The sequence below is a fragment of the Ranitomeya imitator genome, chromosome 3 (genome assembly GCF_032444005.1).
Source record: "Ranitomeya imitator isolate aRanImi1 chromosome 3, aRanImi1.pri, whole genome shotgun sequence".
Taxonomy (NCBI): Eukaryota; Metazoa; Chordata; class Amphibia; order Anura; family Dendrobatidae; genus Ranitomeya; species Ranitomeya imitator.
Window position 1 is genome coordinate 772452021 of NC_091284.1, and position 23832 is coordinate 772475852.

At 46.3% G+C, this 23832-nt stretch overlaps 1 protein-coding gene across 1 annotated transcript in view; it reads right to left on the minus strand.

The window, feature by feature from the left end:
- FDX1 (ferredoxin 1) overlaps positions 1–23426 on the minus strand; it is a 42393-nt gene extending 18967 nt beyond the window's left edge. Inside the window, exon 1 of the mRNA XM_069759070.1 lies at positions 23253–23426. Coding sequence (XP_069615171.1) covers positions 23253–23383 — 131 coding nt within the window. The 5' untranslated portion in view covers positions 23384–23426. The remainder of the gene's footprint in view (positions 1–23252) is intronic.
- Between the last annotated feature and the right edge of the window lie 406 nt (positions 23427–23832).

The window sequence follows — 23832 nt, forward strand, 5'->3', positions numbered from 1 at the left end:
AGGAGCAGCCTGCATTAGCGGAACTCCTTGCTGCAAAATGTTTTAACCCCTTCAGAAGGATTTACATCGTTGGACGTTACAGATCTGCGGAGGGTAAGTATATTGTTGGTTTATTATGTTTTTTTACTTACAGAACGAGGGTCTTCAGTGACTGGATTGGGCGTAGAATAAAATACTCCAACAACCATTGTTTTTATTTCATTAAAATAATTTTAAATAATGTGTTTGTGTTTTATTTAACCCTTTACTACAATTGGATTAATAATGGATAGGTGTCATAATTGACGCCTCTCCATTATTAGGCTTAATGTCACCTTACAATAGCAAGGTGGTATTAACCCTTCATTACCCCATATCCCAACGCTACACGGGAATGGGAAGAGAGTGGCCAAGTGCCAGAATAGGCGCATCTTCCAGATGTGCCTTCTCTGGGGTGGCTGGGGGCAGATGTTTTTAGCCGGGGGTGGGGGGGCCCCAATAACCGTGGACCCTCTCCAGGCTATTAATATCTGCCCTCAGTCACTGGCTTTACTACTCTGGCGGAGAAAATTGCGCGGGAGCCCACGCCAATTTTTTCCGCCATTTAACCCTTTATTTTAAGAGCTAGAACGGCCAAATTTTGCAGATACACACTACTGACATTAGTAGTGTGGAATCTGCAAAAAAAATGGAGAGAAGACATGGTTTACTGTATGTAACCATGTCTCAAATCATGTCGGGTTTTAGGAAGGAGAAAGAAAAAGCCGGTAATTGAATTACCGGCTTTCAAGCTGTATAGCGCAGGAAAAAATATTAATATATATACATATATGTGTCTACTGATATATATATTTTTTTCTTTTTGGGACACATGGATCCCTTGTATAGCCGTATGTTGGTTTTGCAAGCCTGCGAGAAAACCACGCAGTACGGATGCCATACGGATTACATACGGAGGATGCCATGCGCAAAAAACGCTGACACACCCTGCCTACGGAGGAGCTACGGACCACTATTTTCAGGACATTTCAGCGCATTACGGCCGTAATATACGGACCGTATTTTCATACGCCGAGTGTGAAGCCGGCCTAAACCTGTAAAAAAAAGAAAAAAAAAAAAAAAAAAAAAAGGAAAACGGCAGGCACAAACTCTGGTAAGAGAACTGCGTCACTTATCAAAGTTTGGCGGCTGCGGGATGTGTGTACGGAGTTGGCGCAACGGGGGCGAGGGAAAAAAAGCGAGCGCGAGCGTTGAACTGCGTCACCAATCAATGCTCGGCGGCTACTAAATGTGCGCACGGAGGCGGCACAAATGGGGGTGGAGGGGGTAAAAAGAGGGGGAAGGGGGGATTGGGGTGGATGAACGGGGATTGGGGTGGATGAACGGGGATTGGGCAGGGATAAAACTTACTTTTAGTTGTCGTCTTCTTTAGCAGGGATTGTGGTGCTACAGGCTGCTGTGGCACCACAATACCCAGCACGGCAGGGAGATCCAGGCACAAAATCCAGCAGGGAGATCCAGCAGTATGACCGCTCTGTAGGAATCCTCAGCTAGAGTGAGGACCCCTGCAGAGCGGTCATACACAGGTCAGGCAGGTGACACAGACAGGTCACAGAGCGGTCATGCTGCTGCTGTGACCTGTCATTGGTGGGATCGACCATAACATCGATCCCACCAATCAGAGCTTTCCTGGTGACCTGGCTGTGACCTGCCTAGGATCGGCGCTGTTCCTAGGCAGGTCACAGCCAGGTCACCTGCAGGGCACAGAGCGGTCACAGCGTGATCGCCGCTGTGCCCTGTGATTGGCGTGATCGACGATGACATCGATCGCGCCAATCAGCTCCTGCAGGCCCTGCTGGGCCTGTACTATGTTTTATCCTAGGATCGGTGCTATTAGAGCACCGATCCACACAGGTTCCGGCAGAGCACAGCGCGGTAATACCGCGCGGTGCCCTGCGATTGGCGCGATCGATGCAATCGCGCCAATCCGGGGTGTTGTTGCCAGGCACCGGACCTAGGATCGAGTACATCGGTACTCGATCCTAGCCTGTCACCTCGTTGTTTCAGCCGCTCCGATTGGCTGCGATTGGCTGTTCAGAATTGAACAGCCAATCACAGCGATCTGGAGGGCGGGTGGGCGACGCCAATGCCCTGGATGCCGAGGCCATCTTCCCCCAGGTAAGATGGCGGCGGAATTTTAATGCGATCACTTAAGTCGCGGTATCGCATTAAAGGGCATGACGTACTATCCCGTCGAGGGTCAGATAGGCCCAGGGCACCTCGACGGGATAGTTCGTCGAAGGTCAGAGAGGGGTTAAAGTGGTCTCACTTTTGGGGATTTTCACAACATATAAGTACCCCAAAGTCACTTCAAATTTTTTTTTTTTTTTTTTTTTTTTTTTTTTTGGGACCTGTTCAAAATTTCCTTGAAAATAAAATGAAAAATTACTGCTAAAGTTTTAAAGCTTCCAACATGGTGTTGATGTAAAGCCGACATGAGGGAAATGTTATTTAATGACTGATGTGGTATGACTTGGGATTTTAAAAAAAAACAAAAAAACAAAGTTTGAAGATTGCCAATTTTAGGAATTGAGAAATTTTTGAAATTTTTATAATTAAACAGAAAATATCACAAATTTAATATTAACATAAAGTACAACGTGTCCCAAAAAAATACAAAAAAAAAAAAACAAACTACTATCTGAAAACAAATTAGAGCTGTTGAAGCGTTCGAGTTATTACAACAAAGTGATATTCAGATTTGAGAAATTTGGACCGGTCACTAAAGGGTTAACGTATAGGTTATACTGAACCTTTTCTCCGGTGCAGTTTTGATTAAAGGGGGTTGTCCACTACGCAAAAAAAAAGAAAAATAAATAATACACATTCATATATCTATCAACATGTACTACTCAGGTGTCAGCACCGTTTCCAGCAATGTTGGCACGGAGTCTCTTGTGACGTCATGTGAACTCTGCAACCAGTGGGCACCAACGGGCCCCTTCACTCGCTTCTTTTGGAGGAAATGGACTACCCAGAAGAAGTGAGAACTGACGTTACTATGTGACTTCTTCACAGACATAGGGACCCCTCGATTCTTGATAACCAGCCTTGCTGAAGCAGACAGGCGAAATTTGCAGCCTGCAGCTGTCAGTTTTGCCTGGCTGGTTATCAAAAAAATGCAGGGAACCCACACCTCATTTTATTTATAGTGTAAACGGCAGCTGATGAATACTCCCATCAGCTGCCGCCTGCTCTCGCTGTTATCAGTTGCATACAACTCAACATTCTCCCGATTGTAGCATGAGCAGGGGAGAATGAGGAGTTGTCTTCAGCACCTTGCACAGTGTGAACAGTACCGCTGTTTCCCTGGCACCGGTACGTGTCACACTGATGCTGCACGCAGTTGCCACAAGTATTACACACACACACACACACACACACACACACACACACCTCTCCAGTACCAGAAATATCAGGACTTGCGAAAGAGGTCTAAAATCTATGGGAGCCAGAACGAGACTTTACATTGAGAAGTGACTTCCGATTCACCCAGCAAACACAAGAAATTTTGCAGGTCACAAACTGCTGGAGACCAGAGTGGATTGCATGTATAGCAACTTATACTCAGGTTTATTTCCTTAAGTTTTGCTTTAGGTTCTTGCACACAAGGGTGCAGTCTTCCCTTCTTTGAGCTGGACATTACATTTATATAGCTCCCCATTGCTGGATGTCCACAGTTGGGCCTTGATCCTGCTCGACCCTCACTCACATTGAGGTCATTATTGTTACAGGATAAAGGTTTTAATGCTAGATGTTAGGACCGTCCTGACTGGGTACACCTTGATGCAGGTGGGATGGCTTTTTCACTTGTTTGTAACAAAAAACAGTTTTTACCAAGTGTCCCATTTTATATGCAGTATTGCTTCTTACTTACAGCAGGAGATATGTTTCCCCCATCTCAGGTTTTGGATGGTAACACCAAGTGCAAGGGTGTTACATTAGTAGCACCACTCCAGAACCGCAAAAAGAAAAAACAAAAAAAAACTGTTGGAGTGGTACTCTAATGTATATTTTCTCTGATATGCCAGAGTTGCAAAGCAAGACATGCATGACTGCAATTACACAGCCGGGCTCCGATTCCGGCTACTTGTGGTTCTGGCTGCATAAATCTGCTGACAGGTCCTATTAGCACACAGATCATCGCCCGGACAGGGTAAAGTTGTAGTCAGGCTCCTATCTCTAGCCGTGGATGGAAAGAGGTCTGCAAGATGCAATCCATTGAATTCTAATGGTCTCAGTTGTGACCAGGGCTGTGGAGTTGGAGTCGGAGTCCATTTTGGTGGAGTAGGAATAAAATGGGACTGACAAACTCCTAAAATACATAATAAATTGGGTACAGTACTACAATGTATATTTGCTATATTGACTGAATTAGTATAGAACAGAGGTCCCCAACGTTTCTGACCTTGAGAGCCACATTCAGCTGAGAGAGTGTTGTGAGCCACATTCAGCCTTGAGATAGGGTTGTGAGCCACATTCAGCTCCTGCCCCCACACAATAGTGGCAACAAAAGCCCCCATTACAGGCATAATGGTAACCAAAGCTTTTCCACAAAAATCAATCACCCCAAAGCAGTATACAAAGATCCAAGGGTTCCTACAATACCCCCATTCAGTGTTCTCCTATAAAGCACTCCCAAGACACTGTCACATCCAGCTTCAAGCACCTCGTCTGACAGGTGGTGTCCTCTTGTCTCCAGCGTACCATACCCAAATCATCTCAAAACCCCTAAGTCCTGCTCACGAAATTCACCATTTTCAAATGTGCTGTTCATATTTGTTTGCTAGAAATGGAGCTAATGCACCAAGCTGACAGACAGCCGCGAACTACAATTCATGGGACCGCGAGACACATGTGGCTCCTGAGCTACAGGTTGGGGACCCCTGGTATAGAACAAGGCTCACAAAAAAAAACCTAATACCATACAAATCTATAAAGTTTATTAAAAAAAAACAAAACATAAAATATAACACCTGGTCACTATTGACCCACCATACTAGACCAAATCATAGGTAGGTTGGAGTATGGATATACCCATTTCACCCTCTCCACCCCTAACTTAAAGGGAACCTGTCACACCGAAAGTACTGCAGTGCGCAGGTGCCGGGCCTCTGACCTTTCCGGCGCCTGCGCACTGCAGTACTTTGTTCTGCCCTCAACAGGGCAGACAAAGTACGCCTGCGCCGGAGCCGTGGCTGAAGATCAGAAGAGGACGTCTTGTAATGAAGATAGGAGACACCCATCCGACCGGACCAGCGGCGGGACCGCCCCTGGGTGATTATAATCTAACGTCTTTTTCTCCTCTTTCAGGTAACATCGGGGGCTTATCTACAGCATTACAGAATGCTGCAGATAAGCCCCTGATGCCGGTGGGCTTACCTCACCCGCGATTTTCGGGGTGACAGGTTCCCTTTAACCCTATTAGCGGAGGTTGGCACCCTCTTGAATGCAATATGGCACCCCCGCTCCTCAGCAGCTCACCCTTCTAACCCTAGAGTTCCCTAATTATAAGTAGAGTTTCCGGATCATACCCCTACAAAACACCATGCAATGTTTACCGTATTTTTCGGACTATAAGACGCACCGGACCATAAGACGCACCTAAGTTTTAGAGGTTGAAAATAGGAAAAAAAATGTTTTGCAGCAAATAACGGGGTAAAATATTTAATAACATAAATAACATAATATTTCACCAATGGAAATGTAAACAGAACTCAGCAGCAACATTAACAACCATTACTGATTTAAGTACAGAAACTCTTCAGTCATCAGGGAACCCCAAGAACTCCTCCTCATCACTACTGTCTGTATTTAAGAAGCTCGGTTCCTCAGAATCACTAGTATCACTGTCTTCACTCTGTTCATAGAGGATGTCATCTTCAGAGCCATCTAAGGCATTGCTGATGCCACATTTTTTGAAGGACTTCACAACGGTTTCATCCTTAACGGACTGCCATGAGGTTTTCACCCACTCACAAACTTGGGTAATTGTAGGCCTCTTCATTCGTCCAGTTGGTGTCAGATCATGGTTTCCAGCAGCCATCCACTTATTCCACTCTTCTCTCATGAAAACTTTAAATGGCTTGTTGATGGAAACGTCCAAAGGTTGCAACTGACTGGTAAGCCCCCCAGGAATTACGGCAATATGGGTTTTCTCTTCTTTAAATCTCCTTTTTGTGGCTTCAGTGAGATGCGCCCTAAACTGGTCCAGCACTAATAGAGCAGTTTTTTTCAGAAGCCCCCCAGGACGTTTGGACCACACTTTTTCTATCCATATCTTCATGCCATTTTCATCCATCCATCCCTTGTCGTGAACATGAACAATGACTCCTTTTGGGATTGTCTCTTTTGGCATGGTTTTTCTCTTGAAAATCAGCAGTGGAGGCAATTTGGTGCCATCTGCACAGCAGGACAACACAACGGTATAATGGGTTTTCTCATGCCCTGACGTCTTCACGGCTATAGTTTTGGCACCTTTCACATCAACCGTTTTGTTTGACGGAACATCGAAGGTCAACGGGACTTCATCCATGTTCCCAATCGGAGTCATTTCATATCCATTTTTTTTTCTCGCTTCCAGTACAAATTTGTGAAAAGACAATCTTGGTTTCGTATTCTTTAGGCATTTTTTGTGCTATCCTAGTTTTTGTGCGCATAGCAAGGCCACATCGCTTCATAAATCGATAGCACCATGATGGTGTTCCTGTGAAGTCCTGAATGCCTTTCTCTGCAGCCAGACGTTTAGCTTCAAAAATGATCATTTTTGTCGATACAGAATATCCATTGTTCCTGTGACGTATGATCCACTCTTTCACATCCACTTCTAAATGTGGCCACTTTGCAGCATGCCCACGTAAACATTTTTTATCTTTGTCCATTTTTTGAAGCTGATCCTCCTGTTTCCTCCATTCCCGTATCATTTTTTCTGTTGGAGGTGGCCCGAAGTGTCTCTCTGCTGCCCTGTTCCCATGTTCTTTGGCGTACTTCACTACCTCCAGTTTAAAAGGGATTTTATATGAAATCCTTCTCTGCTTGGACATCTTTCCAGAAGAGTAAGGTAACGTATCTTTCTGCAAGAAAATACAAAATTATGGTATCAGTACGGTACTTTGTCCTGCTGCTGCCACTGTTATGGTGGGGGATATGTTGCTGGAGGGCCACAGGTAGTGCTACACTGTTGTACAGAACAACACCCCACCAAGAGAACATCTGCAAGGAGTTTGTATGTTGTCCCCAGGTTTGTGTGGGTTTCCTCCGCATTCTCAGCTTTCCTCCCACACTTCCAACACATACAGATAGAGATATTGTGAGCCCCAATGGGGACAGTGATGATAATGTACGGTATGTAAAATGCTGTGGAATAGGATAGTCCAATATACGGTACCATAGGCAATGCTTAATAAAAGATACGGTAAAACTGATACCGGAATTGACCACTACCGGGAACTCTGTGGTAATCTTTCTGTTCACCGTATGTGTGAGTTTTTTTTAACAAGCTGGAGTTTTTATTGGTATCAATTTGTGGTATGGTACCGTACTTATGGTTTTCAAGGCACCTGCATGACACTGTAGTTGCCAATCATGCATCTGTCCACATGTGAATGCAGCTCACCTCCCAATTCGGAAGTACCGTAAACACTACGGTATAAAGGGAACCTGACAGCTGATACATGCTACCGTAATCCACGGACAGCATGTACAATATCAGACACTGGCTGTATTATCTACCATAAGCCAGGTATGGTATGCTTCACTCTGAAATGCTACGGCGTTTCAGAGAAAAACACGCTGTACCGGACCTTTGGCTTTTCCCCTCCTGCTGCCAATCACTGAGAGGTCTCTTCCTGTATGCGCACGCAGGAAGAAAATTGTCACTCATTGGGAGCGGATGGGGAGAAGCGGCTTGGGACCTGTCAGACTAGTCTTTAGGTGGCTTTTAAAGTACGGGCTGTTTAATGCAGAGCATGTACGGTATTAGCGTAACAGTGGGCTGTATGACTTTAGCCACTATTTTTCCTCTGAAATGCTCTGGCATTTCAGAGGAAAAAGTGGCTAAAGTCATACAGCTTGTTGCTACACTAATGCACGCTGCCTATGCATTGGACATAGTGTATTTAGAAAACATACGGTATCACCTTTAATACCGTATGTCATAGGTGCCATTTATTGTACCGTATGTCAAGTGCTTTGGAGACCATGGCTATGTTTCCACGTTCATTCAGGAAACTCAGCGCTTTGGATGCAGCGGATGCCCTGCTCCGCCCAAAGCACCGCTCCTGTTGTATGCGCGGTGATTCCGAATGTTTTCATTGAGCACATGCGGAAGCACCACATCGTAATTGACTGATATTTACGATATCTTGTGGAGATGGAGTGTCTCCGCAAGATAGACATGCTGCAGTCTATAAAGACGCGCCCCATGTCCGGATACACGCATAGTGGAGCCGGGATTTCATAAAATCCTCTCCACTATGCTGTAACATCTGGACGCTGCGGATTGGACTCTACGGATGTACGCAGCATCCAATCCGCAGCAAATTCATATGTATTATGCCACATGGAAACAGGACCCATTGTGTTATGTGACTCCGTTAAACGGACTACGTTACACCGCAGCATAACGAGGTGTAACGTAGTCCGTTAACGCCGCCATTCTTTGTAATGGTGAACGCATCACTAGCGCACGCCCACATTGGGCGTGTGCTAGCGATGTGCCGTCATTTGAGTGACGGACCTCGAACGCTGCTTGCAGCGTTCGCGGTCCGTTCCTCGCTAACGCGATCCTTTTGGGACATTGCGTTAGCGTAGTCCGTAGCGCTATGCGCTAAACGGACTGCCCTAACGCAATGTGACCCTAGCCGTACCTCCCAATATGCAGCTCCTGTAACATGCTGGGAGTTACCGTAGTTTGCAACAGTAGTGAGTGTTTTACTGCAACTTTTTTTTTTTTTTTTTTAACTTTTGCTCTAAATTACCGTGGCCACGCTAGAAGGGGAAGTACGGAAGACGTTCTCCCATCCAGATCACGAGCCGCAGTAGGCCAGTACACTGCAGCACGTGACCGGATGTGAGACCTCCTACTTCCTGTTTAGCGTGGCCGCAGTATACAGAAGTTCCGAAGTACAGCGGCTGCGCCAAGACACAGCAGCTGCTCTGCCGACAGACCACCTCCACTCCACCGGCGGCTCCCACACTGCAGCTCCGCCGCCGGCGGCTCCCGCAGAGGCCCCTGCACTGCGGACAGATGGCGGCTCTGCCGGCGGCTCCCACACCGCCGCTCCAGCAGGGCAGCTCCACGACAGACAGACCTCCGTGACTCCACAGCTGGCGGCTCCAGCAGGGCCGCTCCACCGCCGGCGGCTTTGGCAGCGCTGACGGACCTCCATGGCTCACAGCTCCTGCATTCCAGCTCCTGCATTCCAGCTCCAGCGAACCCCATTTACAGGTACATTCCATCTATAAGACGCACCCTCATTTCCCCCCCGAATTTGAGGGGGGAAAAGTGCGTCTTATAGTCCGCAAAATACAGTAAACAGTATGTAACCAACCAAGGAATTCTAAACAAAACCGCCATCACACAAACTGTCTAGTACACAATACCATAATAATCTGCAACTTTTTATAGTTTATCCTTTTTATAGGCTTGAAAAAGGATACTATATCCGAAACGTCGCCACGCCATTCAGGCAATAAAGTCCACGTATTTTTTTTTTTTTTTTTTTTTCAGTTTTTTGTGCCACTTTCCTTTTTTTGGAGAAATATCTAATATATAATTGCCTAGAATACTACTTCCTGCAATTTCTGCCAACTTCCGTGGCTTTGTCCGGAGCTAATGTCCGGAGCTAATGTGTGGAGCTAATGTCCGGAGCTAATGTCCGGAGCTAATGTCCGGAGCTAAGTGACGTCAACAGTGTCCAGTGTCTGATTGGTTGCCGCCTGCTGCGAGCGACCAATCAGAAACGTGCCGTACTGTGACACACTCCGCCCGCCATTTTGGTGTGATTTTTGAATTTTTACCTCACAGCAAGTTTCTACTGCGTGGAGGCGGGCCCAGTGACGTTGCTCTTCAAGCTCCTGCCGAATTTCGTCAAAAAAATGATAATACAATGATGGTAAACATATCATTCATTCTCTGAGCTGAAATATCCTGCATTTCTATTGCTCCAGTCCCTGACAGCAAGCAGCTTGGATGGTATCCGAGTCATTCGATCTTCGGCATTGAATCCTGCATGTATCTATATATGTTAGTCATCCTATTATGCCTTTGTTTGTGTTTATAGATATTTAACTCACTTTTGCATGTCCTTACTCAGAGAGATCACATAACTGTTTCAAAGTGGTTTATGATCCATGTAGACCTGGACATTTGTTTATCTGATCACTACATTTATTGTGTCCTGTTGTCTCAACTGAGTTAGATTGATTGCTAACGAGCTTTAACCCAAAAAAAAAAAAAAAAAAAAAGGGAGATCTAAGGGCTAGCCTTCTATAAATGTAGATTTAGCTTGGGGATGCATTCGTGCAGGGGTGCATTCGTGCACTGTTATTCGTGTATTTTTTATTCAAAGTACTTTTTTTTCTAAGTACTCGGCAGTTATAACATGGCAGTTAGACTGGGCAGGAGACAGGTAAGAAAAACTACCGTATATACTCGAGTATAAGCCGAGATTTTCAGCCCAAATTTTTGGGCTGAAAGTGCCCCCCTCGGCTTATACTCGAGTCACGGTAGCGGTGGGGTCGGCAGGTGAGGGGGTGAGGGCGCTGAGGTATACTTACCTAGTCCCAGCAATCCTCGCGCTGTCCCTGCCGTCCCACGGGCTTCGGCGCTGCAGTTTCTTCCTCTCTTCAGCAGTCACGTGGGACCGCTCATTACAGAAATGAATAAGCGGCTCCACCTCCCATAGGGGCGGAGCCGCTTATTCATTTCTCTAATCAGCGGTGCCGGTGACCGCTGATAGAGAAAGAAGCTGCGGCACCGAAGACAGGAGGGGACAGCGCGAGGATCGCCAGGACTAGGTGAGTATAGCATATTCACCTGTCCTCGTTCCAGCCGCCGGGCGCCGATCCATCTTCCCGGCGTCTCTGCTCTCTGACTGTTCAGGTCAGAGGGCGCGATGACGCATATAGTGTGCGCGGCGCCCTCTGCCTGATCAGTCAGAGCAGAGACGCCGGGAAGATGGAGGCGCCGGAACGAGACGCCGGGAGCTGCAATCAAGGGAGGTGAGTATGTGGTTTTTTTTCTTTATTGCGGCAGCGGCGGCACAAATTTATGTGGAACATCTATGGGGCACAGTGAACGGTGCAGAGCACCGTATATGGCACAGCACAGCTATGGGGCACAGTGAACGGTGCAGAGCACCGTATATGGCACAGCACAGCTATGGGGCACAGTGAACGGTGCAGAGCACCGTATATGGCACAGCACAGCTATGTATGGGGCACAGTGAACGGTGCAGAGCACCGTATATGGCACAGCACAGCTATGTATGGGGCACAGTGAACGGTGCAGAGCACCGTATATGGCACAGCACAGCTATGTATGGGGCACAGTGAACGGTGCAGAGCACCGTATATGGCACAGCACAGCTATGTATGGGGCACAGTGAACGGTGCAGAGCACCGTATATGGCACAGCACAGCTATGGGGCACAGTGAACGGTGCAGAGCACCGTATATGGCACAGCACAGCTATGGGGCACAGTGAACGGTGCAGAGCACCGTATATGGCACAGCACAGCTATGGGGCACAGTGAACGGTGCAGAGCACCTTATATGGCACAGCACAGCTATGGGGCACAGTGAACGGTGCAGAGCACCGTATATGGCACAGCTATGGGGCACAGTGAACGGTGCAGAGCACCGTATATGGCACAGCACAGCTATGGGGCACAGTGAACGGTGCAGAGCACCGTATATGGCACATCTATGGGGCACAATGAACGGTGCAGAGCACCGTATATGGCACAGCTAGGGGGCACAATGAACGGTGCAGAGCACTATATGGTTCACACCTATGGGGAAATATGAACGGTGCAGAGCACTATATGGCACAGCTATGGGGAAATAATGATCTATTTTTATTTTTGAAATTCACCGGTAAATGCTGCATTTCCACCCTAGGCTTATACTCGAGTCAATAAGTTTTCCCAGTTTTTTGTGGCAAAATTAGGGGGGTCGGCTTATACTCGGGTCGGCTTATACTCGAGTATATACGGTAAATCTAATCCATATTCACTTGAAACAGCACAAATACTCACCATATTTCTTTGTATAATCTATATTCTGGCTGCTGCATTCACTCACATTCTGTCCTGAATGCTGCAGCCAGGATCATATTCCTCACCAACCGTTACACCGATGCCTCTACCCTGTGCCAGTCATTACACTGGCTACCCATCCACTCCAGAATCCAGTACAAAACTACTACCCTCATCCACAAAGCACTCCATGGCTCAGCACCACCCTACATCTCCTCTCTGGTATCAGTCTACCACCCTACCCGTGCCCTCCGCTCCGCTAATGACCTCAGGTTAGCATCCTCAATAATCAGAACCTCCCACTCCCGTCTCCAAGACTTTACACGTGCTGCGCCGATTCTTTGGAATGCACTACCTAGGTTAATACGATTAATCCCCAATCCCCACAGTTTTAAGCGTGCCCTAAAAACTCATTTGTTCAGACTGGCCTACCGCCTCAATGCATTAACCTAACGATCCCTGTGTGGCCTATTTATAATAATAATAAAAAAAAAAAAGGTTCCTCGCATCATGTTCTCATACACTTTATGCAGTTAATAGCCCTCTGTGTCTGTACTGCTACATACTTAGGCAGTTAACTGGTTCATGCAGCTTTACATGAACACCTGAGCCTTACACTATGGCTGGTCCGAATAACTAAAGCAATTGTTACCATCCACCTCGTGTCTCCCCTTTTCCCCATAGTCTGTAAGCTTGTGAGCAGGGCCCTCACTCCTCCTGGTATCTGTATTGAACTATATTTCTGTTATGCTGTAATGTCTATTGTCTGTACAAGTCCCCTCTATAATTTGTAAAGCGCTGCGGAATATGTTGGCGTTATATAAATAAAAATTATTATTATTATTATTATTATTATTATTATAATACCATTTACCAAAACTATATATATTTAAATTTTGAACTTTTGTTTGGTGTTTTCTCCATATACTGCCTATTATTTTTGTTCTTTCTTACTATCATTTATTAATTGTATTATTCTTACATTTGAATAAATAAAGTATATATGGATTCTAGACTCCCGATTCTTTAGAATCGGGCAGCCATCTAGTATATATCTATCTATCTCAAGTATGTGCAACAGTCATCTAAACATGGGCTAAAAGTTTTTAGCCTATAGAGGTAAATACGAGTGCACCTACTGATCAGAAAAGTAAAGGAGAATGTTCCAGAAGATAAAGCACTTCCCCTGCTGTAATGCAAATAACATGTGATCATTAGATTAGTATATAAGACGCACACATGAAATAAGCATACATAAGTGGGGCCAGTTACATAAACACTTCTGCGTGACTTGTCCACGCACCGTCAGATTTTAACAGCACATGGAGCCATAAAAAAAAAAAAAAAACCACCACACACTTCCTAGATGTATACAGAGTCAGGATTAGCCTGAAGCCGAGTGCACGATCCTTGTTAGGCCAAGTTCACACAAATGGATTTTGGGCCCAAGTGCTGCCCATTCTAAACAAACCACAGACATCACCAGTATGAATGATAACCTTTGGCACTCGAAGTCCACCATATATTTTCATATACAGAGTGGTTTTATTAACAATCAGCCGACATTTATGGAACAACGTTCTTTCTGTCCCACACCATCCTTTAATGGATTCCAATTAGACCAGGAACTCCAAAGGTTTTTTAGGAATTTAAGGCTTAAGGCACACTTTGCCACTATCAATCTCAATCCTATCGTCGCCATACGCTAATATCTTTATGGCATTTTTTTTTTGAAAAGTTTGTTTATACCCATGTTGATACAGGAAAGATATATATCTTGGTACCGTGTTAGCCAGAAGATAGAAAAATATTTAAAATTGAGAGTCCTAAGTGGTTGATAGTTACCTTTTAATGGCTAACTGAATGCCTAAGATAAAGATCCCCAATTCACCTCAGGACTACAAGATACCAGGTACTTTCAGCTGCATCACTTCTAATGTGGTGTACTTAACCCCTTTACCCCCAAGGGTGGTTTGCACGCTAATGACCCGGCAAATTTTTACAATTCTGACCACTGTCCCTTTATGAGGTTATAACTCTGGAACGCTTCAACGGATCCCGGTGATTCTGACAATGTTTTCTCATGACATATTGTACTTCATGACAGTGGTAACATTTCTTTGATAGTACCTGCGTTTATTTGTGAAAAAAAAAACGGAAATTTGGCGAAAGTTATGAAAATTTCGCAATTTTCCAACTTTGAATTTTTATGCAATTAAATCACAGAGATATGTCACACAAAATACTTAATAAGTAACATTTCCCACATGTCTCCTTTACATCATCACAATTTTGGAACCAACATTTTTTTTGTTAGGGAGTTATAAGGGTGAAAAGTTGACCAGCAATTTCTCATTTTTACAACACCATTTTTATTTTTAGGGACCACATCTCATTTGAAGTCATTTTTAGGGGTCTATATGATAGAAAATACCCAAGTGTGACACCATTCTAAAAACTGCACCCCTCATGGTGCTCAAAACCATATTCAAGAAGTTTATTAACCCTTCTGGTGCTTCACAGGAATTTTTGGAATGTTTAAATAAAAATGAACATTTAACTTTTTCTCACAAAAAATTTACTTCAGCTCCAATTTGTTTTCTTTTACCAAGGGTAACAGTAGAAAATGGACCCCAAAAGTTGTTGTACAATTTGTCCTGAGTACGCTGATACCCCATATGTGGGGGTAAACCACTGTTTGGGCGCATGACAGAGCTCGGAAGCGAAGGAGCGCCGTTTGACTTTTCAATGCAAAATTGACTGGAATTGAGATGGGACACCATGTTGCATTTGGAGAGCCCCTGATGTGCCTAAACATTGAAACCCCCCACAAGTGACACCATTTTGGAAAGTAGACCCCCTAAGGAACTTATCTAGAGGTGTGGTGAGCACTTTGACCCAACAAGTGCTTCACAGAAGTTTATAATGCAGAACCGTAAAAATAAAAAATCATATTTTAACAAAAATTATCTTTTCGCCCCCAATGTTTTATTTTCCCACGGGTAACAGGAGAAATTGGACCCCAAAAGTTGTTGTCCAATTTGTCCTGAGTGCGCTGATACCCCATAAGTGGGGGGGGAACCACTGTTTGGACGCATGGGAGGGCTCGGAAGGGAAGGAGTGCCATTTGAAATGCAGACTTAGATGGAATGGTCTGCAGGCGTCACATTGCGTTTGCAGAGCCCCTAATGTACCTAAACAGTAGAAACCCCCCACAAGTGACACCATTTTGGAAAGTAGACCCCTTAAGGAACTTCTCTAGATGTCTGGTGAGCGCTTTGACCCACCAAGGGCTTCACAGAAGTTTATAATGCAGAGCCATAAAAATAAAACAAAAATTTTTTCCCACAAAAATTATTTTTTAGCCCCCAGTTTTGTATTTTCCCAAGGGTAACAGGAAAAATTGGACCCCAAAAGTTGTTGTCCTATTTGTCCGGAGTACGCTGATACCCCATATGTTGGGGTAAACCCCTGTTTGGGCACAGGGGAGAGCTCGGAAGGGAAGAAGCACTGTTTTACTTTTTCAACGCAGAATTGGCTGGAATTGAGATCGGACGCCATGTCGTGTTTGGAGAGCCCCTGATGTGCCTAAACAGTGGAAACCCCCCAATTATAACTGAAACCCTAATCCAAACACACCCCTAACCCTAATCCCAACAGTAACCCTAACCACACCTCTAACCCTGACACACCCCTAACCCTAATCCCAACCGTAAATGTAATCCAAACCCTAACTGTAGCCCCAACCCTAACCCTAGCCGGAAAACGGAAATAAATACATTTTTTTAATTTTTCCCTAACTAAGGGGGTGATGAAGGGGGGTTTGATTTACTTTTATAGCGGGTTTTTTAGCGGATTTTTATGATTGGCAGCCGTCACACACTGAAAGACGCTTTTTATTGCAAAAAATATTTTTTGCGTTACCACATTTTGAGAGCTATAATTTTTCCATATTTTGGTCCACAGAGTCATGTGAGGTCTTGTTTTTTGCGGGACGAGTTGACGTTTTTACTGGTAACATTTTCGGGCACGTGACATTTTTTGATCGCTTTTTATTCTGATTTTTGTGAGGAAGAATGACCAAAAACCAGCTATTCATGATTTTCTTTTGGGGGAGGCGTTTATACCGTTCCGCGTTTGGTAAAATTGATGAAGCAGTTTTAGTCTTCGGGTCAGTACGATTACAGCGACACCTCATTTATATCATTTTTTTATGTTTTGGCGCTTTTATACGATAAAAACCATTTTACAGAAAAAATAATTATTTTTGTATCGCTTTATTCTGAGGACTATAACTTTTATTTTTTGCTGATGATGCTGTATGGCGGCTCGTTTTTTTGCGGGACAAGATGACGCTTTCAGCGGTATCATGGTTATTTATATCTGTCTTTTTGATCGCGTGTTATTCTACTTTTAGTTCGGCGGTATGATAATAAAGCGTTTTTTGCCTCTTTTTTCTTACGGTGTTTACTGAAGGGGTTAACTAGTGGGCCAGTTTTATAGGTTGGGTCGTTACGGATGCGGCGATACTAAATATGTGTACTTTTATTGTTTTTTTTTATTTAGATGAAGAAATGTATTTATGGGAATATATATATATATATATATATATATATATATATATATATATATATATATATATATATATATATTTTTTTTTTTTTTTTTTTTTTTTTTTTTTTTTTTTACACATTTGGAAAAAAATTTTTTAACTTTTTTATTTTGTCCCAGGGGGGGGACATCACAGATCAATGATCTGACAGTTTGCATAGCACTGTCAGATCACTGATCTGACTTGCAGCGCTGCAGGCTTCACAGTGCCTGCTCTGAGCAGGCTCTGTGAAGCCACCTCCCTCCCTGCAGGACCCGGATCCGCGGCCATCTTGGATCCGGGGCTGGAGCAGGCAGGGAGGGAGGCAAGACCCTCGCAGCAACGCGATCACATCGCGTTGCTGCGGGGGGCTCAGGGAAGCCCGCAGGGAGCCCCCTCCCTGCGCGATGCTTCCCTGCACCGCCGGCACATCACGATCATCTTTGATCGCGGTGTGCCGGGGGTTAATGTGCAGGGGGCGGTCCGTGACCGCTCCTGGCACATAGTGCCAGATGTCAGCTGCGATAAGCAGCTAACACCCAGCCGCGATCGGCGGCGCTCCCCCCGTGAGCGCTGCCGATCGCATATGACGTACTATCCCGTCGGTGGTGATAGGGGCCCACCCCACCTCGACGGGATAGTACGTCTGATGTCAGAAAGGGGTTAATTATTTGTACTAAATGTCCAACTGGGGGTCTGTATGTAGGGGAGACAGGGCAAAAGCTTAGAACAAGAATTAATTCTCACCGCCATACAATAAGAGAAAAAAAAAGAATGGATCTACCTGTGGCAATACATTTGTCTCCCAAATCATAACATTATGGACATGAAATTACTTGTGTTAAAAGGTAGCTTCAAATCGCAGAGAGACAGAAGAGTATGGGAATATAAACTGATGACGACCTTTGACAGTCTTAATGCAAGAATGAATGTGTCGCATGGATTTATGTCTTTTTACATCAACTAAGGAACTTGCCCCTCAGACTATGAAGGGTCACCACAACAGAGACCCTAATCACAGAACAATAAAACAATCCTTATCTAAGAACTGGCCCAATATTTATGGACATAACTGTTTATCACTCATGGTAATTCTGCTTCATGTCACCTGTCTTATCCACGGATTTTCCTTTTTTCTGTGCTATGTTGTGCATAAATACCGTATGTGATTCTTCAGAATTTCTTAGTCTTTGCCTGATGAAGAGACCTGTGTAGTCTCGAAAGCTTGCAATTTGTTACCATCTTTTCAGTTAGCAATTAAAAAGGTATAAACCACTGAGGACTCTCAATTTTAAATATTTTTATACCCATGATCTTTTTCAATGACATTCGCTATATTGGAAAAGGTTCATTGATGACGTGTTTCTGATATGGAGGGGTGACGAAGCCTCTGACACAATTTTCTCATGACATCAATACTTGGGTACCTAACCTGACATTTACAATATCTAAAGACCAACGTAGTGTGAACTTTTTGGACACTTTGGTGATGATTAAAGAGGACAATTCACTTGAGATTGACTTATATACCAAACCCACAGATAGAAACAGCTTGTTACTTTTTTCTAGTTGTCACCCAGCCCACGTCAAACAATCATTACCTAAATCCCAGATCCAACGTATAGTTACGGATCCTAACTTAAAAACACAACGCATTATAGAGATGAACGAAAAGTATTCGGATCGCGGCTACCCACCATTAGTCTTGGAGAAGGCCTTGCAAGCAACCTCCGATCGGAATAAGAAATCCTTTGTTACTACATATCATCCATACACATTTCTTTAAAAGCTGTGTATTAGAACATTGGCCACTGTTGGGTAAGTCTTACCCCTCCATTCCAGAGTTTTCTATTCCTCCTTTGATATGTTACAAGAGACCTCAGAACATCAGAAATATTTTGGTTAAAGCCGACGTAGGTTCGGTTAAAGTGGTTCAACGACAATCCCTTTTGGCCACACAGACGAGGTACATTTCCCTGTCTACATTGTCTGCAATGTTCCAACGTTACTAAGGGGGACACATTCTCCCAACCTAGGTCTGGGAAACTCTTCCAGATCAATTTTTTTCTTTTTTTTTTTTTTCTTACATGCGATTCCACCTTTGTTATTTATTTATTTAATTAAATGCCCCTGCGGTCTCGGGTATGTTGGGGAGACCACCCAGCATATCCAAGACCGCATAGCTCAACACAAGTCGACCATTCGGTGCAAACGCATGATGCTACCAGTCCCCTTTCACTTTATTTCAGTGGGACATTCGGTATCCCCGCTGAGGTTTCAGGTCCTTGAGCGTATTTCCTCCTCGAGACGTGGTGGTAACAGGATTCTTAAGTTAAAAGAAAGGCATTTTGGATATACACGCTCCAGACCCTCCACCCACGAGGGATGAATAGGGAATACAAGGCTCTTCAGAGATGAGTTGTAATATTATATGTTTTGCTGATATCCATTGATTTATAACAATACAAATGGTATGAGAGCGGTTTATTAACCTGCGTTTTCTGATTCTCTCTTTCTAGATACCACGGTGATTCCAACACTTCTCTCAAAGTTCGTTCTTCTACTGGGTGACACCTATTCCCTCTCTATACTTGTCCTATTTGTGGCTTTATAACCGAGTCATGCATTGGCTATTAATTATTATTATTATGATATCCGTATAGGGCCGTTTGTGTACCATTTAGTTCATTCCATGTTATTTTAGTTTCCTTATTACACCAACGATACATATGCGGACTGTCCTTGCTATTATTACGGGACTCCGGCGGTACACTGCACATGCGTGTGTTCCTATATCGTGTTTTTCCGGAGAATTTACGAACCCCGCACTGGAAGTTACATCACGGCTTTGCAGCATTTATACCCTTTTCCGACCACACTGTATACCTCAATGCCGGAGGACACAGGACGCACTCCGACTTACTCCCCGCCACAGGCTTACCAGTTTATTGTTTTAGGTCAACGTTTTTTTCTATTCAGGTCACAGTAAGAAACTGTGCGATGTGTCGGCGATATTTATGAACTATTTTTTGATCGCCATTCTTTTTGGGCACTAATTTTAGCGCTGTTGAGTCTACCTGCCTAATGGCATATATTATACCTTGCGCATAAGTTACTTCATACAGGTATCTTTGACTAGATGGTGGCCCAATTCTAACGCATCGGGTATTCTAGAATATGCATGTCCACGTAGTATATTGCACAGCGACACGTATGTCACAGGTTAAAAGAAAAAAAAAAATAAACATATACTCACCTTCCGAGCACCCCTTGTAGTTCGGTCACATGACTGTGACGTCATGGCAGGTCATTCTCCCATACCATCCTTGCCATCGGAACCTGCCGCTTGCAAGGAGTGGTCACCGGAGCTTAGCCAGGAGCGGGAAAGGCGGCGGAAGGTGAGTATTTAATGATTTTTTACATTATTTTTAAACATTAGATCTTTTTACTATTGACGCTGCATAGGCAGCATCAATAGTAAAAACTTGGTCACACAGGGTTAATAGCGGCGGTATCGGAGTGAGTTACCTACGGCATAATGCGGTCTGTTACCGCTGGCATTAACCCTGTGTGAGCGGTGACTGCGGGGAGTATGGAGCGGGCGCCGACTGTGGCCGTCGCTGAATGACAGGCAGCTAGCGAGACCAGTCAGCGACTTGGATTCCATGACAGAGAGAGGCCGCGACCAATGAATATCCGTGACAGACAAAAGTACAGACAGACGTGACCCTTAGACAATTATTTAGTAGATGGGTCTGTGTGTAGACCCATAATTCTTTTTCTTTTTTTGGGCATGACTTATCACTGTTGGGGGGTGTTATGTGTATTGGTATACTCTTCATGGGATTTCCTCATTTTGCTCGTTCATTCACTTTCCTATGACTTGTGTGGATTTGATATATGTATTCTATAAGACATTGCTGTCCCCTTTTTTCCTTAGATTTGCTTTTTAACGTATGTATTTTACACTGTTTCGGGACCCTTTACTCTACACGATCCGTTTTATACCATGTCACTGGTTACATCCTTGATATTGGTTTCTATTCAGCCGCATACCTTGTATTTGCCCCTTTTCTTCATTATGTGACGAATACTATACATTTGATAATTGTTCATTTGGTTTTTCTTTTTTTTCTTTAATGTTATAGACTTCCTTGAAAAAGGCAGATTTTGCCGAAACGTTGGGATACTATGATGTCTGTTCCATAAATGTCGGCTGATTGTTAATAAAACCACTCTATGAAAATATATTGTGGACTACTTCAGTGCTAAAAGGTTCTCTTTCTTGATATATTGCCTTGTCCTTTGTGCACCATCTTTTTATTCGAGTGTGCCACTTCTCACCTTTTTGAGCACCAGTATGAATGTCATTCAAAAGGTACAAACCATGAAAAAAGGGAAAAAAAAATAAAGCACAACTCCGGCCTGCACCAGTCTCCGGGTGTCAGGACAGTCAGCCAGTCAAGTCTACAAAGTCAGAGAAAAAAAAAAATAAAAATTTTTTTTTATGATTATATATTTTATTTCTCCCAAACAAGAACATTGATGATGATAACCTCAAAGCACAGGTCATTTTTTTTTTAAACCAAAAGTCAAAAGTGAAACACAACCAGTGCCTTCATATTCAAGGCGCCGAGAGGAGACCCCCCCCCCTCCTCCTTCACCCAGAGGAGACCCCCCCCCCTCCTTCACCCAGAGGAGACCCCCCCCTCCTTCACCCAGAGGAGACCCCCCCCCCTCCTTCACCCAGAGGAGACCCCCCCCCCTCCTTCACCCAGAGGAGACCCCCCCCCCTCCTTCACCCAGAGGAGACCCCCCCCCCTCCTTCACCCAGAGGAGACCCCCCCCCTCCTTCACCCAGAGGAGACCCCCCCCCCCCCTCCTTCACCCAGAGGAGACCCCCCCCCTCCTTCACCCAGAGGAGACCCCCCCCCTCCTTCACCCAGAGGAGACCCCCCCCCTCCTTCACCCAGAGGAGACCCCCCCCCCCCTCCTTCACCCAGAGGAGACCCCCCCCCCCTCCTTCACCCAGAGGAGACCCCCCCCCTCCTTCACCCAGAGGAGACCCCCCCCCTCCTCCTCACCCAGAGGAGACCCCCCCCCCTCCTCCTCACCCAGAGGAGACCCCCCCCCCCCTCCTCCTCACCCAGAGGAGACCCCCCCCCCCCTCCTCCTCACCCAGAGGAGACCCCCCCCCCCCTCCTCCTCACCCAGAGGAGACCCCCCCCTCCTCCTCCTCACCCAGAGGAGACCCCCCCCCTCCTCCTCACCCAGAGGAGACCCCCCCCCTCCTCCTCACCCAGAGGAGACCCCCCCTCTCCTCCTCACCCAGAGGAGACCCCCCCCTCCTCCTCACCCAGAGGAGACCCCCCCTCTCCTCCTCACCCAGAGGAGACCCCCCCCCTCCTCCTTCACCCAGAGGAGACCCCCCCCCCCTCCTCCTTCACCCAGAGGAGACCCCCCCTCTCCTCCTCACCCAGAGGAGACCCCCCCCCTCCTCCTCACCCAGAGACCCCCCCCTCCTCCTCACCCAGAGGAGACCCCCCCCCCTCCTCCTTCACCCAGAGGAGACCCCCCCCCCTCCTCCTTCACCCAGAGGAGACCCCCCCCCCCCCTCCTCCTTCACCCAGAGGAGACCCCCCCCCCCCTCCTCCTTCACCCAGAGGAGACCCCCCCCCCCCTCCTTCACCCAGAGGAGACCCCCCCCCCCCTCCTTCACCCAGAGGAGACCCCCCCCCCCCCTCCTCCTCACCCAGAGGAGACCCCCCCCCCTCCTCCTTCACCCAGAGGAGACCCCCCCCCCCCCTCCTCCTTCACCCAGAGGAGACCCCCCCACCCACCCCCACCCCCCCAATGTGTTGGTAGATCACTGATTGAAGGAAAGTCTTCTCGGCACACAGGCGAGACCACCATGGCCCCCTGTCCGCAGGACCCCGCACCCCACCAGCACTGTACCCCCAGGGTCACCACAGACCCCAGTGATGCCCTGTCACCTGATGATGGAAGCACCAGGGTCTCCAGCACACCTTCACTGGGCCAGCCTGTGCCCAGGTAACCAGACCCCCGCAGAGCCCCTCATTACCAGTCACCATGTGGCCATACCGTGGGACTACAAGACGCAGCAGGTCCTGTCCGGGAAGAGAAGAAAGTTCTGCCACAAACACCAGGAGCCTCCAAAACTACACTTCCCACAAAGCCCTGCGAGCAGACTCCGCTATCATTAACCGTAAGGCCGCGAGCAGCTTGCTGGGAGCTGTAGTTCCCCAGGACAGTAGTGTGAGAAGCGGCTGTCAGTGGCGGCTATAGGAGCGACTGTCCGCCCCGCCGGGGTCACCGCGACCTGCGTCATAACCAGCGGTTACCTGAAGGGCCGCGCAGCTCCGGGGCCCAGACACCCTGCAGCCCTCAGCGGCCGCTGCACGGAGGACACTCCGCTCCTACCCACGGCCAGGAGGCAGCGGGAGCCGGCGAACAGTCTGGTCACCGCGGCCATGTCTGTCCTGTGCGCCCGGAACCTGTCACTGCCGCAATGTTGTTATACAAGAAGGGGCGGGGCGCAGGAGCTCCTCCCACTGCCTCTCTCAATGCTGCCGGCGGCCAGCAGAGGGCGCTACCTACAGGTGGAGAGGAGAAGGTCCCGTTGTGGGCCGCCAGAGCGGTGTGAGAGTGAGGCTGTGCACACCATGCGGATTTTACTGCGACTCCGCAGCAGTTTCCCCTGCGTTTACAGTTCAATGTAAACATATGGGGAAAAGAACCGCTGTGCACATGCTGCGGAAAAAAACACGCGGAAACGCAGCGGTTTACAATCCACAGCATGTCACTTCTTTTGTGCATTTTCCGCAGCGGATTTGCAACTGCCCTTATGGAAAACCACAGTTGTAAATCCGCAGTGGAAACCGCAGGAAAACCGCAATAAATCCACAGCGGTTTTCCACTGCG